At 46.5% G+C, this 17,735-nt stretch overlaps 1 protein-coding gene across 6 annotated transcripts in view; it reads right to left on the bottom strand.

Moving 5' to 3' along the window:
* Positions 1-17,735, bottom strand: part of SPEN (spen family transcriptional repressor) — a 56,412-nt gene that overhangs the window by 12,558 nt on the left and 26,119 nt on the right. For 4 of the 6 annotated variants that reach the window (XM_048967420.1, XM_048967421.1, XM_048967422.1 and 1 more), the window contains exons 4-10: positions 10,824-10,984; positions 8,892-9,092; positions 7,922-8,073; positions 5,524-5,649; positions 4,843-4,956; positions 3,600-3,713; positions 1,948-2,048 (exon numbers count right to left, since the gene is read on the bottom strand). In XM_048967420.1, coding sequence (XP_048823377.1) covers positions 1,948-2,048; positions 3,600-3,713; positions 4,843-4,956; positions 5,524-5,649; positions 7,922-8,073; positions 8,892-9,092; positions 10,824-10,984 — 969 coding nt within the window. The remainder of the gene's footprint in view (positions 1-1,947; positions 2,049-3,599; positions 3,714-4,842; positions 4,957-5,523; positions 5,650-7,921; positions 8,074-8,891; positions 9,093-10,823; positions 10,985-17,735) is intronic. The other 2 variants (XM_048967423.1, XM_048967424.1) reach the window with 1 other exon arrangement.

Here is a 17,735-nt window from a genome sequence, read left to right as displayed (position 1 = left end):
CTCCTGCAGCACACGCTGCTCCACCTGCACTCTGCCCCAAAGTCATCACTCCTTCAGAGCTCTAACAGCAAGAAATCTTTGGCAGCTTTGAACAGTTGTGATATTACACAATTCAACCTCACACAACGATATTCCAGAGACAACCCAGCCTCCAGCCTCCTACTCAAGAAATCCCATTTGTAATTTCACAGACTGCAGAACTGGATATGCTCACGTTCATGTGGGTCTATGGTGGGTGAAACACCACATGATGTGGGTTTGTAATGGCTGTAAAGAAAGCTTCCAGATTTTCTGAAGCCGTCTGGTTTTGCAAAGATCTGAGATTAATGATGCACTGACCTGGTGAGATTATTCCCTATGTTGTATCAATGCAACTTCTCTGAAGTTAAAAAACACGCTTTGGTTTGAGTCCCATTTAGACTGAATACAATTAAAACCTAAGGGAATCTGGCTGGTGCAATTCTCAGCAACATTGCCAGAGTCAGTGAAGTGCCAGTAGGAGCCTGGGAGACCAGAAGATGCAGAATTACAAGACACACTGCAGAGCTCGTTCAATCACTCCATGATTCATTACTCCTAAGTATCCAGTAATGACAATGCGAGCGTAATGACAGAAATGGAAAAACAAGTCTAACATGTACCCAACTATCAAGCTGTTCCAGGAATAAATGTGCAGCTCAGAATTATTTCACACTGAAGACAAGCCCAAGCTGACTTCTGTGCATTAAAAGACATCTGAAAATGCACTACTCTTTCCTCAGTTTGGTGTAGCTCAGAGAAAATGACTACTGACTTCTTGCTGGCACATCACAACATCTGGCAAGGGCCAGAGAATGAATGTAACTTATTTCCATTATGCAAATCCTGATTGTCAATTTCTAAACTCTCTCCACTTTTACATCTGGCAATTTTGGACGCATGTTAGCCCAATCTATTTTGCTGTCAAAAAAAATAACATTAGATTTATGTAGCAGACAGGTACAATCAGAGCCCAGGTCACACTGAGCTTATTCATAGGCAGAACCACAACAACATAGCCAGCATCTGAAGGTAACAAAAATGCACACCCACAAAACCAAAACATTCTGTTTTTCAGCCTTCACTGCTGTCACCAGTAATAAAAACACTGATGTTCCATTCAGTCACCATAGGGGGAAAAAAGAACAAAAGGAGAGTGCTTCTGTGCAAGGCTGCTTTCAGCCAGGGCATACAAATAAAAATGGCTGTTTTGAGGCAGCACAGGATTTTGCAAACTGCACAAAATGGTCAGAAACCAACATGACAGATGCTGTAGATGGACAGCAACACAGAATACACTTTTCTTATGAAAAAAAAAAGCATCCTTGCTCATTTTTATAGTTTCATTGAGTTAATGAACTCTTGACAAGGGGTAGATAGAAGACAATTTATCTTTGTTCAAGAGAGGAGCAGCAGAAGCTGATCAGACTATATGCAAACAACTGTTATAACCTAATTACACCTGAGGGTTCAGGCATCACAGATAAACTAGTCTCTGTATTCTTAGGAAACAACAAATGACTCATAACTGCGTCCTGGTGACCCGTCACCACAACCTGAATACTGAATATACATGCAGATAGCAGATAGCTGAAGCCTCCACCTTACATATGAGTTTTAGCAGCTGTCTACACTGCAGATGTGTGATATCCTGTCTACCTAAATGCACAGCTTGAGCTCAGCCACCAAAATTTGCTGGGGATTTTTTGTGTGGGTGGGTTTTTTTCTGAGGGGGGAGGTTTTTATGTTTTAAAGTTGAGAAGGCAGAAGATGATAAAAATATGCTAAAATGTTTTAAATGAAACTTTAAAAGGATAAAATTGGTAAGAACAAAACCCAGCGTTTAAAACTTGGCCTGAAGAAAGTTTAATTGCACTGAATATGATACCGAAGAAGTAAGAAACAATAATAATTGCATTAGACACTTGCCTTCTTTCTGCCAGCATTTCATAGAAGTCTCTGATATCTTGACCTGTTTTCTCCATGGAATGATAAAACGCCAACTGACTTTCTCGATTTGCAAAATCCACCTGAAAAATACAAGGTTAATCACAGTCAGCACGACAAACAATCCATTTTAACATGCCTTCACGTCTGCTGGGGAATCTGAGCACGGGAGCTGAACTGAAAATGGGGATTATCCTATGTAACAATAAAAAAGCCAAGCGTTCCTTGGGACTGGCCGACCTTACACATCCCCAGGAGAAAAAGACCTTTCTCTCTCAACTCAGTGCTGCTGTGTGGATCTGTGTGACCACTTCTTGCTGGGGTTTTAGGTGCGAGACCAGAAGCACATGAGAAGCTTCTGCTCAGTAACCCAGCAAGAAAAACACGTTATTCTCGTGGTATTGATGCTTCCAACGCTGCAGCTCCATTTAAAATTCCAAAGTGCCTTACATCTCCACATGGTCAGTATTATTCTTCTCAGACTCCACATTATTTGCCTGGGTTTATACACCAAGGCAACAGTGGGGATGGGAAAGGCACCAAAAATCACTCCCTATTCTAGCTGCAATCTTGAGATTGTCTGTTTTCTAGCTAAGCGTGCAAATATCAAGAAGCCAATGGCATAACTGATGCCAAAAATTAATGATTAAAATGGATTTAATGAATTGTATATCACATGTTTTTTTCCTAAATCTGCCTAGACTTTGTATAACCACACCAGTGGAGCAGATATACAGATACTAAGGGCATTGCTTACTCCAGGGTCGCTAAGGAGCAAGACCCACAGACCCATGATAGGAAGCTTCTGAACAGATGTTTATTTCATTCTGTATGAAGGCTGCTTATGTTCAACCACCACACTTAGAAACTGAAGTATATCCAACTCCTAAGGAATGAAGGGGTCCAAGGGTATGAAGCTGCTAGGTTAACGTACCGGATGAGAGACCATGCTTGAAATCATCACCCACTCTTTAGGAGAGAAGAAAGGAGGAGGAAGAAGGTGATTCAGAGGGTGGCTAACACCTCACGTCCCATTTAGTGGCACTGATGGGACACTGAGAACAGGCTTTACCATATTCACCCAAATCCAAGATGGCTCTGCAGATGCTAAGCGCTGCTCCAGGAAAAAAGTACTCTCCATCCATTCTTTTTTAGAGCAGTTTTGAGTTTTTTCCCCGCTGCGAAGAGGAGCAGATGGCAGGTTTGGCCAGGCTTCCTCAAGGAGCAGGCTGTGACACCAGGTTGGGGCACTGACACGCAGCAGCCACACGGCAGCGCTCTGTCACCCCGTGCAGCTGCAGCCCCCAGCTCGGACTTTTCTAACGTTAAAGCAAATCTCGCCTTGGATTCGGGTCAATAAGGCAGGAACACGGACACCAACACTCAGGAGCTTAGAGAGACAAGTTCAGCAAAACAAACGGCAGGACACTGGAAAAGGCTCTGCAGGTAACAGTTTGAGATACCCTAACAGCTCGATAAGCCGAGTGCGAAAAATAGTTTAAGCCTTAGGGAAATGGGACATGCTTGTCCCACTGAGAGTCCTTCTGACTGGCAGTCTGCAAATGCCAGCGTTCAGGGGGTAAGGCCTACACACAATTTGTTTCTGGCTTTGTTTTGGAGGTCATTCTGCACACCTTAATTTTATTCCCACCGATTTTCCTCCCCTTGGTCTCTTTTACAGCTGCTTGTGCATATTCAATCTCATTGTAGAGAACCAGGGCCATGCCTTTTAAGCGGTCAAACACCACCTGTAAAAAACAAAAAAACAAAACAAAAACCAAATAAGAGCCTCATCCACAGGACTTAGCGTCAGTCCCAACAAAATCCTAAGTCATGAGGATACCAGTAAGAAAATGATTTTTAGCAAAGTAAATTTCCATTCTTTTCTGATGAGGCATATTGTAATGAAGAGACAATAAAAGCACACGGGACTGCTTTGAATTGTGGATCTTGTGGCTTGAGGTATATTATGCCTTTATTTTGTTTTTCTGTATTTTACTTTGTTTTTGTTTTTCTTTGGTGACTGAGTTTTGTACTTTCATGAGTTTTTCAAAAAATTTCCAATATGTCTTAGGGGGGAAAAAAGGTAAAGGGAACATTTAATGACAAAATGGAAACAGTTTTTGTTATGATCATCTGCAGTACCCTCAGTTGCTAAACACCCAGTTTCCAAATATCAGCTTCCTTCAGCAACACAGACGTATTATTCAAGCAACAACAACTACAATAAAGAATGTCAAAGCTGCAACACAAATCCACAGAGTTCCTTAAGGAGGCAAGACCCCGACATCCTGAGAAGCTGTAGTTGCACAGCTTCACTGTAAGCACATCGATGTCCAATGGAAGGACAGGGACAACTCAGTGCTTAAGGTGAAGCATGTGCACAGATCTCGCTCACGGAGGGGCTGGGTGATGTGCCACTGCTGCAGGACATGTTCCACAGTCACTGCCTTTCTTCTCCTTCACGTGTGATTGTCCTAACTGCATTTAAGAAGTCATTTTTTGCTCTAATGAAAAAACGCAGTCGTGTCTATTTATGTCATTAGCATGCATAAGTGTAACTACTTGCTTAGGTTGCTATTCCTACAGTGTGAGCAGCCTAAAGAAGTTTTGTTGGGGTGAGGCTGTTCTGCACAAGAGCTACACACGGGTTCCAATACTCGTTATCTCGGCTCACTCCAAACTCCAGCAGCAACTGCTCTATGGATCAGATGGACGAGATGCAAAGCTAGAAGAGCCCTGTCAGCCAAATTACACCCCAGAGAGCATTTCTCTATCGGAGCCATAAAGCCCTGGACAGCCGGGGTTGAAAGGACAGGATGTGAAGAAAGGAAGACAGTAACAACTTCAAACCATACACCAAAGCCTCCCACCTACCTTCACCACAGGCCCGTATCGGCAGAAATGTCGAGTTAAATACTGATCCGTAACGTTTGTAGAAAGACCATCTAACCACACGCAGTTTGTAGGCATGCTCTTCCCAAAACCCAGCTGAACACAAAAGGGCAAAACGTCCATCAGTACAATTCACAAGCATTAAACTCACCGAACAGAGCACGCCTAATTAAGAGTCGTTTGAAAAAAGCCAGGCGTTCGTACGGGTTCTCTAAAATTAGCATCTTGCACAGGTGCAAGCAAGACAAAAAAATCAAACAGCAATTAATGAAAATAATTCTGCATGCTTAAACAAATACAGTGTTTGACAACATTTGTTTCTTGTGCAATCTGAATGCTTCTGGAAGGTGACAGATTGATGGCTCTGGGGACTCACAGCCTCCGTTTATCGCCAGTACCAGGGCAGCTCCCCAGCCCTGCCTTCAAGGGGCAGACCAAAGAATGGCAGGCTCCAGCTCTGCTCCATGCTGGGCCTCCTTGCTCAGGCAGCCAGCAAAAATGATGGTTAACCCCAGTACTGGTGGTGAAAACACTGCGCTCTCATCTGGTCTAGGCATTAAAAAAATTCTCACTTGCATGGCCTAAGCTGATCCAAAATATCCTGAGATGCTGCAAACCAAAGTGACCAGGAGAAGGATACCATCCATGGGAAGATTTCTTTACCTTGAGCCTGTTGTTGCCAAGATATTCCCCATCCATCTTCTTAATTGCTTTACAAACACTTGCAATATCACAGTATTGCAGGAATGCATACTGAGGAACACCGTTCACTTTCTTAATGTCAATATCCTGGGGGGAAAAAGGAAATGACAATCAGCAACAGGCTGAAAAGGATATTCAACAATGTAACTAATGGATCTAAATGGACTTCTGATGCTCACAATCACTGTTTAATTAATGCTTTTTCAGAGAGGATTTAAACATTAGTAGACAGTTGAAAACTCTGCTGTTCTGCTGTATCTCATTCACTGGTAATACCAAATCCTTACACAGGAAGAGCTCTTTATAATGCAGATTCAGAATTCAACCCCACAGAAGCCAGCCTGACCTGATCAACAAATAGCAGCTTTGCTTTGCTGATATTATGTCAAGAAGAGACAACACCAAGAATTGTCTAAATTTCTGCTTGCAAAGGCTTGAGAGAAAACAGCCTGCTCCCATCCCCATTTCTGAGCCAAAAGCCACACAGGGTTTCTCATCCAAACAAACCTGATCCATCCTGTTCCTAGAGGCAGAGAGGGATGCTGGACACATCTCCTGAACCAGTCTGGCACTGATGTGACACAGACAAAAAGGACCCAAATTTCTATCACTGCTGATATTTAACCTTAAGCCACCATGAGCCCATTCAAAAGCACACGCAGGCACAAGAAAGCAATGAAAGTCTAATTAAGGCTCATTTTAACTGATTTAAAAATAAAAGCAGCAAGCTTACAGCTGACATTTGGTTAACATTCAAGCTCGGCGCTCATACCAGCAAATGTACCAAAAGCCTCTGAACAAACTCATGATGTTATGATTCATTCCAAGCTGAAAATAGAAGGTGGAGTGCTGGGGTTTATTTGTTTAAATCGCAGAAGCTTCCTTTGTGTACTGCTTGCCAGTGCTACAGCACCAGTCTGAGCACAAACGTTCCAACAGTCAGGACAGACTGATTTCGTGCTTAATAAATTCAGAGGCAAGGCAGCAGTCTGACATGGTCTCACCTAAGAAATCTTTAGCTGGGAAAACAGAAGTGAACAGAGATTTACACAACTATTGGAATTCTATAGCCTTGACCTAATGATTTAAGTGGAATGCTAATTGAGGACTGCATTTCCAAGCCTCTGAAGCAGCTATATATAACTATTGCGTCTAACTATTGCAACTGTGGCAAATTATACCTGACCACTCACTCTGGGCAAGCAATTTCTTCTGGCAGGCAAATAAAAAACCATCATTTTGTTCATCATCCACTGGAAAGATTATGAAGCTGGTCCCTTTCACACCTGAGCTTGTAAGTTCTCATGGAAATTCAGCAAGGCAGCACTGCTGCTGAGTTCTGACCAATTAATAATGCTGACAATACAGCACTGTTTCATAGAAAATCCAATTTACAGGCCAGTGCAGTGTTACTGATAAGCATCTTTATCGGGTCAGCTCAGCTGGTACAACACTGCAAAAGGGTGGAAGCCACAGGCCTGTGTGAATTCATAAATCAGCACGGATTTCAAGAGGTAGGATGCACGAGAGCTGCCAGCCATAACAAAATGTGCATTTTGTGTTTGTCCACAGCGCACACAGCAGCACGATGTCCCTTCCTTTCACTGACACCTCAACAGCTACAGCAGTATTCCAGAGCAGAACAGACAGTGCAGCCACAGCCTCCAAAGAAGGGTGCAGTGAGCACACGGAATAAACTGTAAGCACAGAAGCTCAGATTCAGCTAACTCTGTTCACTGTAATTTTCTGGCAAATCTCTCATAAATGCAGTATTGATACGACTTGGTAGCATGAGGAGAGGAGAGGGGAATGATTGCTGCTTTACCTCATGCAGATCAGCCTGCTCAGCCAAAAACCCAAATCCCACATGTGTCATCACTACCCCATCTGTTCAGTGCCTCCTCTGCCCTATTGTCAGGGAACAGACTGCCATAGCTGATGGCTACTGCCACATGCAGCAGCTCAACACTTTGTTTCAGACATGAATAGGAAATGCAGACTTCACAGAGTGGTACTGATTAAATACGAGGGCAGCACTAGGAGTATTTAAATCCCAACTATTCAGCTCTGCTCTTCTGCAAATATCCTGGGCTGGCAGCAGGTACGTTTCTTACCAACGCTCCCCCGACTGTTTCTACTGCTAAATTATCTCTTCAACACACACGTGCTAAGATTTCACTCAAAACGCAAAGAAAAGCTTTCAGGTATATTTCAGCAAGATGAATGACTCAGATTATTATAGAAAGACTGAATTATCTGCTATCAGCAGCACGATGTTCCACCACTCGCAGCATTTTATAGGTCTGTACAGAAAGAATGGGCAATGATGCCCTACAGAGCAGAACAAGAATCCACATACCACTATGCCACCAAAGCGCTGAAAGATGTTGCGGAGGTCATGATAGGTGGTTGTCTTCTCCAGGTTGCCAATGAAGAGAGTTCTTGTTGCTTTTGGGTGAAACTCATCTATCCTTTCATCCAAAGGACGAAATTCATTCTCACTTTCTGTTTCTAGAAGCAGAAGAGTGAGAAATTTTTAACACATCAGAGTGTTTTTCATGTGGGTTTGGTTCACGCTGGTTTGTTTGTGCAAGTCTACTTCCTGACAAGCAGATACGATCTGAATGAGACCAACCAATGTCTTAAACAAAAATACAGCTTGTGAACTGCCCTCTTTATGTGCAATTCAAAGCATCACACCACTGGGTGAGCACTATGGAATGGGAGCATCCTCAGATGGAAAACCGCTCCATTCTGGATCTGCTTCCCTAGAAACTTCACTCTTTTACAAATATCAATGTCTGTCAAGAATTTAAATGAGGTTTCATCGCACTTGGGGAACAGCATATGGAAAAAGTTGATTTTCACAAGTTTATTTTTAAACAAACAATTGAAGTACAGTGTGAAATCGACGTGCTCAATGCCACAGCTTTCACTGATTAGTCATTCACACTACGCTGCCTGAGCCGTTATTAGCTGTTTTAATTAAAAGCTGAAAAAAGGTGGCTGTGGGGACTCTGCTCTATGCTTACACCACACTACTGGCTCCTGCTCCGCTGAGATATGGAAGATCTGATTGCTCCTCCCAGCAGCAGCAGATCCCACTGTTTGGGAGGATGGCAGCTTTCCTTCTCTGAGGTTTAAGACTGGAATTCTCTCCCTGTTTGACCTACACTATCCACTCTCCTAGCTCTGGAATTTATTCTGGCCTATTTCCCAGCTTCTTAAAACTACATTTCATCAGGAAGGCAGTTTGAAGGTTGCTTATTTCTACAGTGCCTCAGCAGTGACTCTGCCCAGGGCAGCAACACGTCGGGCACAGGTCTCACCTGGTCCTATCCAAGCTGTCACTTCAATCTGCATGCCAAAGAAAAGCTTTCCTTTGGAGGCATTCAGTGCTTTTTCCTGGTCCTCCTGCTGTCGGAAGAACACCAGTCCATACCGTTCCTCAGAGGCCCCATGAATCTGCACCGACGTCACCTTGCCATACTTCTTGAATTCATGGAAAAGTCCATCTTTAAGGCTTGTATCTAAAGCAACAAACGTGCGTCAGTAGCGAGAACACACATCTTGTAACAACTTGGGAGAACGTTCAGAAATCCAATACTCTTTCTGAAACATGACTCAGCACTCAATGCTGCAATAGAAAACCCCTAAGTTCTTGTATTACACAAACAAGGAGCTGAGGCATGGTGAGAACTGACAGCCAAAGCTGCCCACCAGTTCTAAGCGAAACACTGGAGATGCTTCAAATCTAACCCTGCAAATCCATTTCTAAGCACCAGCTCCAGTAGCTGTGGTGATGGGACATGCTGGGCTTCTCACAGATGGTCACTAATGAAGCAGTTTTCCCACCATTGCACCAGAGCTGAGACAGAAGCTGTGACAGAACCCCGTCTGCAGGGGCAGCACACAGCTGCCTTGTGGAAGGCACAATCCTGCTGTCCCTTACAGCCCTGTCTCCTTCAGCACACACATCTCTGCTCCTACAGGAGGCTTTGGGCCACAGAGGATGTGCCCTCAGCACTCTGCACTCCTCCCCTGGGCAGCATCTATTTTCTGCTTTGGGGAACAAACCTCATATGCTGCCACTTCATAACATCTATGGCACTAGAAGCCTGATCAAAGCTGTCCTTGCAGGTGATCTTTCTACTCATTCCTGTCCAGTCTTTGTCACAATGCCATTTGAAGAACTTCCTTCCATCCTTCTTGCACACAGCAATAAGCTGCAGGGCATTTCTAAGACCTGCAGCCAAACCTAGAATGCATTTTTCTTCCTGAGGTGAAAAAAATGCACACCTCTGACAAAACCACAGCCCTGTACCTAGTGTCAGTTCAGATGTCCAAAGCATGGAAGTACTTCTCTCCCAACAAAACGCCTTCAGAAACTGTTAAGCAACACTTGAAGTGTTCTTTAACTGCATCAGAATGAAACTGTGCTGAGGCAGACAGCAAATGGAATAAAACTATGGAAATTTCTGTCTCAACAGCTTCAGTTTGGCAATGCTGAAAGAATCTGAGGGGAAAGCACTGCTCATTTTTTATCATAACCACAGCTTTCTTTCATGGATGCAAAACATTAAATTCCTGGCCCAAGTTACAAAAGCCACAGCGGGACTGCTCCTTTGGCCAAAGAAGCACAGAATGGCTGGGTTGAAAAGGAGCACAATGATCATCCAGTTCCAACCCCCTGCTGTGTGCAGGTCGCCAACCAGCAGCCCAGGCTGCCCAGAGCCACATCCAGCCTGGCCCTGAATGCCTGAAGGAATGGAGCATCCACAGCCTCCTTGGGCAACCTGTTCCAGTGCCTCACCACCTTCTGAGTGAAAAACTTCCTCCTAATGTCCAACCTAAAGCTCCCCTGTCTCAGTTTAAAACCATTCCCCCTTGTCCTATCACCATCCACCCTTGCACTTGGAATTTATACAGGGGAGAGGCCTAACGTACATAAATCCCTCACATTTCCATCTCTAGCAGAGTAACAATGAAATCTCTTCAGTGTAGCACCACGGCTTAATGCTTTTCATACGTAATCTGCAAACTGTGTTGCACTGTGATGGCAGCATATGAACCAAGTATGAACCAAGTTTCATACAAGCTGGTTCATCAAATGACACATTTTCCCATTCAGTGAAATTCAAACAGGTATTTAACACCAAGGATGCAGAATAAAAATTACTGAACCAGTCAATAATCCACCCTCACTTCTTTTTTTCCCTTTTTCTGGAGCACCAAAGAAACACTTCTGCACGTGACCGTACCTGTTGAGCGCACTGGAAGATTTTGGACCTTGATCCCAAAACTTTTCCTGGGTTCATCTTTCTCCAGAGATGGAAGCAGCTGGGATGCAGGCGCGGGGACTGCTGTGGACTGCACTGAGCGTGCCGGCGACTCGTCACTCGAACTGCTGCTGGAGTCACTGCTGCAAAAGGCACAAGGGCAACGGTCAGAAGGACAACGGGGATGGAATCAGAAAGCAAACCTTGCCTGAGCTATGGTGGGCTTCTGGTTAGCTCTCAGAGCTGTCCTTCCTCTTGGAGCACGCTGGTGGTCAGTGGCAGCACACAGCTGTCTGTCATGCTAACATCAAACCATGGGGACTGGGCTCTCCTGAAGCCTTCTTATCTTCCTCACCTGGGGCAGAAGAGCTGCTCGCAGCACACGTGGGAGCTCAGAGATGCTCCACAACCACCCTACAGAACCCTCAGAGGTGAAGGCCAAGGAAATGGAATATGGGTAAAACATCAGATGGATCCCATTGTGATCCAGGACAACAGGGGAGATGGAATGACAGAGCTTATCAGCTTGGGAGCAGCACGCGAAGGACGGCAAAACACACAGGGCGCATCACAGAATCCCCCACAGCACAACAAGAAATCCACTGCCGAGCTGACGGGCAGCCCCTTCATGTCTCCCAAGGCCCCACACCTCCCAGGGATGGATCCCAGAACCACAGGACATCCCGAGCTGCAAAGGACCCACAGGTATCACCTTTGCAGAGAATACGAAATGTAGAGAATAATGTGACTGCGGCCTGCCCAGTGGGGACACGTCAGCTTCTTCAGTGGCTGGTTTCTTCCCGGAGGCACAAGGGCTTCTAACACTGCTAAAAATAATTGTGTCTGACATCACCCTGGAGAGGCTCCGTTACACAAGCGACTTTCTAAAAAATTCCGCTGGAATTTCAATTCAGTGAGCGCTGGGAGGAGGATCTGCCACGTACAGAAATAACAGCCACGCTTTGAAGTTCACCGCTTTTCACATTGCTCTCTGTATCGTGTTAGAAATGGGAAACAAGCTCATCTTTTTTGTATCTGACATTATTTCACAGGTTTCCTGCATTCCCTCTTCACATTAAACCAGTTGACTTCATGTCGTAATCACAGCATGGCCTGGGTTGAAAAGGAGCACAGCGCTCATCCAGTTCCAACCCCTGCTGTGTGCAGGTCACCAACCAGCAGCCCAGACTGCCCAGAGCCACATCCAGCCTGGCCTTGAATGCCTGCAGGGATGGGGCATCCACAGCCTCCTTGGGCAACCTGTTCCAGTGCATTTTCTCTTCCTCTTTTCCCAGGGAAATGGTTTTGTGTTCCTGACCATTTTAACCATCTGACGCAGACATCTCTCCCACCACGCTCTGCACTTCTGTGGCTGTGCACTTTGTTTCTCTGTCTGCACAGAGCAAAATGGGCAGCAGGGACGTTTTGAAAACACAACCACCACCAGAGGATGAAGGGGAAGAGTCTGAAAATAATTTCCAAACTGAGAGCAGCCCCACATGCTGTGCCATACCCCAGGGAAGTGAAAACAGACATCAGGGCTGCAGCGAGACTCTGCCCCTTTGCACGTCTTTGCTCGGTACCACCAGCCAAGCATTTCAGATACCCGTCTTTGCTGAGAGATTGTATCTCTGAAGTAAGTGGTAGAGCTGGATTTCGATCTGAGCGGTGCTTTAAAATGGGAACGGGATATTTTTAGCTGAACAAGCTGTTAGAATGGCAGCAATCCTCCATGGGTAACGCGGTGAGACAGCGGAGCAGCAGAGCACAGCCCCAAACACTGCGCTGAATGGGGTGAATCACACAGCACAGCTCTGGCTTTCAGCAAGGGGCTCTGGGCAAGGGGGAACGCACTGCTAACTCCTACTGCGTGCATGGAGCTTTGGGGATCTGTGTCCCAAAGCAAATGGAGGCTTTGAGGCGTTCCAGGAAAAAATCAGGCTTTCTCTATTCAGTTTTCAGGGAGGAAAAAAAACGGCAGCAGGAACAATTCCCCTTTCTTTCAGTAGAAGCTCGTCCCTTTTCCAACTGAAGAAACATGGATCTAATCATTCAAGAGCTTAAGCCAAAGGTTTTCTGCTGCGTGAATGGGAGATTGATGGAAGAGTTAATTACAGCTGCTGTGTCATGAAGTTACAGCCGCAGCAGAATCAAAACAAGCATGTGACAGTGAGCTATAGGAAGTCTCAGCCGGAACAACAGAACGCTTTCACACAAAGCTAAAACATGGATGCTGCATGCAGATACGGTCCCAGAATACTGCTAATATGGCTGCTTTTTGCCTTGTATTTGGAAAATAACCACCCTTAGCCGGGATCGTCCCGAAGAACAGCTTAGTGCCTGCCCTCGGCTGTTCCCTGCCTGGCACGCAGCCTCCTCCCAGCACAGGGAAACCTGCTCCTCAACGTCCATGTAAACTCAGCCGAGCAGAATGCCAGCACAACTAATCTCCTGAGCTGTCACAACACACACGTCTCACATAGAGGCAGCCTGCGCTGGGAATTTGCTTTTTTAAACATCTCAGGCTTACAGCTTCATTTGCCTTTTAGGAGGTTTGCTTGTGACGTATGCTCATTCGGGGAGAGGCAGCTTTCAGACGCTTGCTCATCGAGCTCAGATCTGCACAGAGCTTTGCACCGAGTTCTGCTGCAGCTTTTATCCTGGCCTCACACAAAACAGGGTTTTGATTTTGCTGTTAGCAAAACCGGATGGAAATGGGGGCAGTAAGGAGATGGCTCTTTAAGGAGGCAGACCTGGAGCCTTCCTCTCCCACACAGTCTCTGCTACTAGCATAATTTATGAGCCCTTTTAAAACATTAATCCAATTGTCTGCAGGGTTTTACAAGCACTCAGGATGCCTGTGCTCTTACTCACAGTATTTATCTCTGCATCTATTTTCTGATAATCATGATAAACCTAACAGCAACCCAGTGCTCTGCCTGTGTCCATGCGGGCACAGTCCCCACCATGCACACAACGGAGCTCTGGGGTTCAGACCACAAAAGTGAGCCTGAGCACGCCTGGTTCTCAGCACACAGATGTTGCTTTTCTCATCAGTAACTGCAAAGATGACGCTTCAGATCCTGGCACACGCAGCACACCTCTCCCTCCCACTGAAATACACCTCGTTTTCAACTAATTGCGTTTTGCAGTTGTAAAGAATGATGAAGTTATGTGCTATTTATGTATGATAAATGAAAGCTCCCAAGCGAAGCACACAAAGGCAGCCGCTCTCTTTGTTCCCAGCACAGCGGAGATAAAAGCGGGCTCCGAGGCAGCCCATGTGAAAGGATCCCTGCTGCTGAGCTGAATCAAGGGATCCCACAGCCCGATTTACCCTCCTGCAGTTCTAAAATGTGGGACGGCTGTCATTTCTGAGCACTGATTTGAGAAGTGTGAGTCAGCTGTAGTGCAGCGAGCAGGAAGCAGGGAGGCCTGGGTGCAAAATAAAGCAGAAGCGTTCATGTGTGCAGCAGGCAGCTGAACGACGGCTTTGGGGACAAAAGGCAACAAAGCCAGCCCTCGTGGCCAGGGGGAGTTAGAAGGCAAGATGCCTAAAATTGTTTGAGGGGGAAACGTATGCAAAATTTCAGCAGGAAAAGGTAAAAATCAGGTGGTTTTTTGTAACAGTTTCCTTCACAAAAAGGTGTAAGCGGAACTGGAAAACGATCCAGAGCTCTTTTAGAGAACTATTCAAAGCCACTTTTCTGTTTCTGCCAGGATGAGGCAGAACCAGGAGCCCTGCCTGGGTCAGCCACGATTCAACGCCCTGCCAAAATCACCTCCCAGCAGCAATGATCTGCTCAGGACAGGGAGCCCTGCCCCACCAGCAGGCTGCTCACAGCCCACGGCAGCAGCACAGCCCAGGAAATTCACATTTAACACGGAGCAATCTCTGAATGGAAATAGCAGGAACTCTTTTTTCTCGTCCCTCCTTCTTCAGATCCCACCTCTGCCACAGGAGATGATCTGCAAGCAGAGAGCAAGGCCTGCAAAGCGCCGCGTGCTGATCCGGAAGACACAAATCCTCGTGGTGTTTTTTTATTGTCTATGGGCTCCAGACACAAGATGAGATTTCTTGGGCGTAACGATGTCAGCTCTGGGAAAACAGCAGCAGAGGAACGGCCAACAGACCCTGAGTGCAAGAATCATCGTTTGGAAAAGCAGTTCTGGAGACCCGGTTATTGGTGGCCAGCACTTCTGCAAAAGCTATCATGGTCACCATGGTCACCATGAGGCAACGTGTCACATTCGGACTACGCAGCAAAGGAGCTTGCCCTTGGAAATGCCTTATTTTCTGAGATAGGTTTATTTTAAGCTGCTATTTCTGCCTTAAAGCACTGCACCAAACTAAAAATGTGTTTCACCAGGATTCCTTTCATCTTCAACACGTGCTGAAGTCCCAAACCACCCCAAAGGACACACGTTATCAACAGCAACTAATGGCCTCCCACAAACCTCAAAGTCCCTTGCCTTTCTAAATAAGTTGGAACAAGCAGATTACTCAGAATTATTCAGACTTTGTCTTCTTTTGTGTCAGAGTGCTCAGAACACTTTTGCTAAAGCTAAATTCCACCTGAAAATCTTTTTTAATCGAACATTCTCAACACATGGGGCTCCAGCAGCAAACTGGGAGCCAGGTCACCAACAACCAACCCTCTGAAAGCAAGCCAAGGCAGATCTGCACTCTTTGAGCATCCTCCCAGGGAACGGGGCACCCATCAGAGCCTGCCCCATAGCAAAGCTCAGGCACCACTTAGAGGATCCACACGGCTGTCCTGCTGCATTTATGGGCCTCCACGGGAACCCAGAGCTCTGAGCATCCCTTCCTCACAGCTGGTGCACAGCACTGACCCGCAGCCCTGCAGGTTGTTTGGTGCACACGGTGCATCCCGTGTGACACGAGGCCATGTCAGCATGTGTGCACAGCAAAACCATTTCTCAGCTTTGTGGAAATGAACAGAGGCGTGGGGTTTTCCCCTGCTACAAGGAGTTACTGAGCCTGAGTAAAAGGCATCAGAGAAGCGAGTCAGACATCCCAAGTCTGTTTGTGTTGAGTTAACAAGCCATTACCGTGCTCTGCAGACTGCAGGCCTGCAGCTGGGCGGGCTCAGCCCACACACACATACCACAGCGAGCCCAAACCCTCCTTTTCCATTTCATAACAACCTTTTCCATTTTAATATCAACACATGAGCTGCCTGGCATGTGAGGGTGGAGAAAGCCAGGGCAGAGCTACACCAAGCAGTGCCTCTGTGTCATTACTGTGTGCCTGCAGCCTGCCTCATGGTACCTCCAGCCTGTGCTGGGAGGCAGTCATTGCACCAGTCATTGCACCACACTCCTGGCATCATGTCAAGCCGCTGAAAACTTGCCACCCAGGGAACTTTGGTCTGTGCATGTCACCCTCAGAAGTATTTAACAACACACCGCCATGAGAAAACAATCTACCGAGAGAGAGAGAAAAAAAAAAAAGACCTGCTACATGTAAGCAGAAAACAGTTGTGAAAAATCAGAGCTCAGCAGATATAGAAGTATTTACTGCTCCAAGAAAGGTCATTACAAACTGCAGACAAATGAAATCAGGACGACCTCTTTTAATCAACTTTTTCTGCCTTACCACGCCCAGAAAGGAGACTTAAGCAATCTCCTGCTGGGCTGGAATCCTACACTGAAAGAAGTAAAATGATGTTTAAAGGCCATGGGAAAGTAGCACAGCCACGACAACCCTGCATGTGTTAGCCAGCCAACTCACACAGGCTGTTGGAAGGGCTTTTTCAGCCTTGGACCGGTACATTTTTAAGGTACGGTTCCTGTGTTTTTAACCCAAATCAAGTGTCTGGTCATTAAGGTTACAACACCATTTCCAGGACGGGCCATATTTACTCTGCATTAATCCACGTCTGGCTGAGAACGGTGCCCAGCGCAGCACCACTCCCTGACCTCATCCCTCTGTCCTCAGGCTCGGCTGTCGGGGTGAACTTTGTCCCAGCAAGAAGCAAACAGCTAACCTGGAAAACACACACTGGTTACGGGCCCAGCAGCAGCTCGCCGCGGCCAGGAGGTGCAGCCCTGTGCTGGGACGGGGCCGCCTGGAGGTGCTGCCCACCCACCTGCTGCACACAGGTCCCCTGGGGACAACGCACCGCGCCGGTGCCAAAACAAAAGTCCTGAGAGGCAGAGGAAAGGCGAAACACTGCATGCCCTGAGCTGGGGAGGCTGAAGCCAGAGAGGCCTCGAGGGTGAAGTGCAGAACGGCTCCGTGCCGTCACGTTCCCACGATTCAGCTTCCACCAGTGTGAACCAGAGCAGCTTTCCCTTCCAGATCTGGGAACGTCCCCGTGCTGCTGCGTGCTGCCTGTGATCACAGCTGCTTTTACAGACGTCAGCGGGGCAGGGCTCGCTGCTGCAGCTTGCACAGTCTGCAGGAAAAATCTCTTCTCAACCTTCTGGCCAGAATTACCGTCAGGCTGTTAAAGTAAACAACTTTTGCCAGCTATCTACAGACGATCTAAATGAATATGTTGCAACCCCACCTGGGAGAGAATGAAATGAGCTAGGTACAGCCTCACAGCCCTGCACTGCAGGTGGAAAAACAAGGGAAGCGGAGGGCTTTGCCCAAGGTTGTGCAGTGATCGCCCAGGCAGCAGGCTGAGGCTCAAGGCAGGCCAGAGCTTTCCAACACACTGAGAAAGAGACACGGAAGGTGGTTTCCTGAGCCGTGGCTGCAATGCTTTTGCGAAGGCTCCTACCAAGGACTTTGAGAGAAACCTACCCTGAGTACAAGCAGGGCATCCAAGTGCCATTCCAAGCACGACCATGGTCCCCATTCATCTGCTGGGATTTGGGGCTGTCTGGGAGTCGCACACCCTCTCTTATCAACAAACAGAATTG

The sequence above is a fragment of the Lagopus muta genome, chromosome 21 (genome assembly GCF_023343835.1).
Source record: "Lagopus muta isolate bLagMut1 chromosome 21, bLagMut1 primary, whole genome shotgun sequence".
NCBI classification, from domain to species: domain Eukaryota; kingdom Metazoa; phylum Chordata; class Aves; order Galliformes; family Phasianidae; genus Lagopus; species Lagopus muta.
The sequence above is the reverse complement of the archived record's forward strand: the minus strand, read 5'-3'. Positions and strand labels throughout refer to the sequence as shown.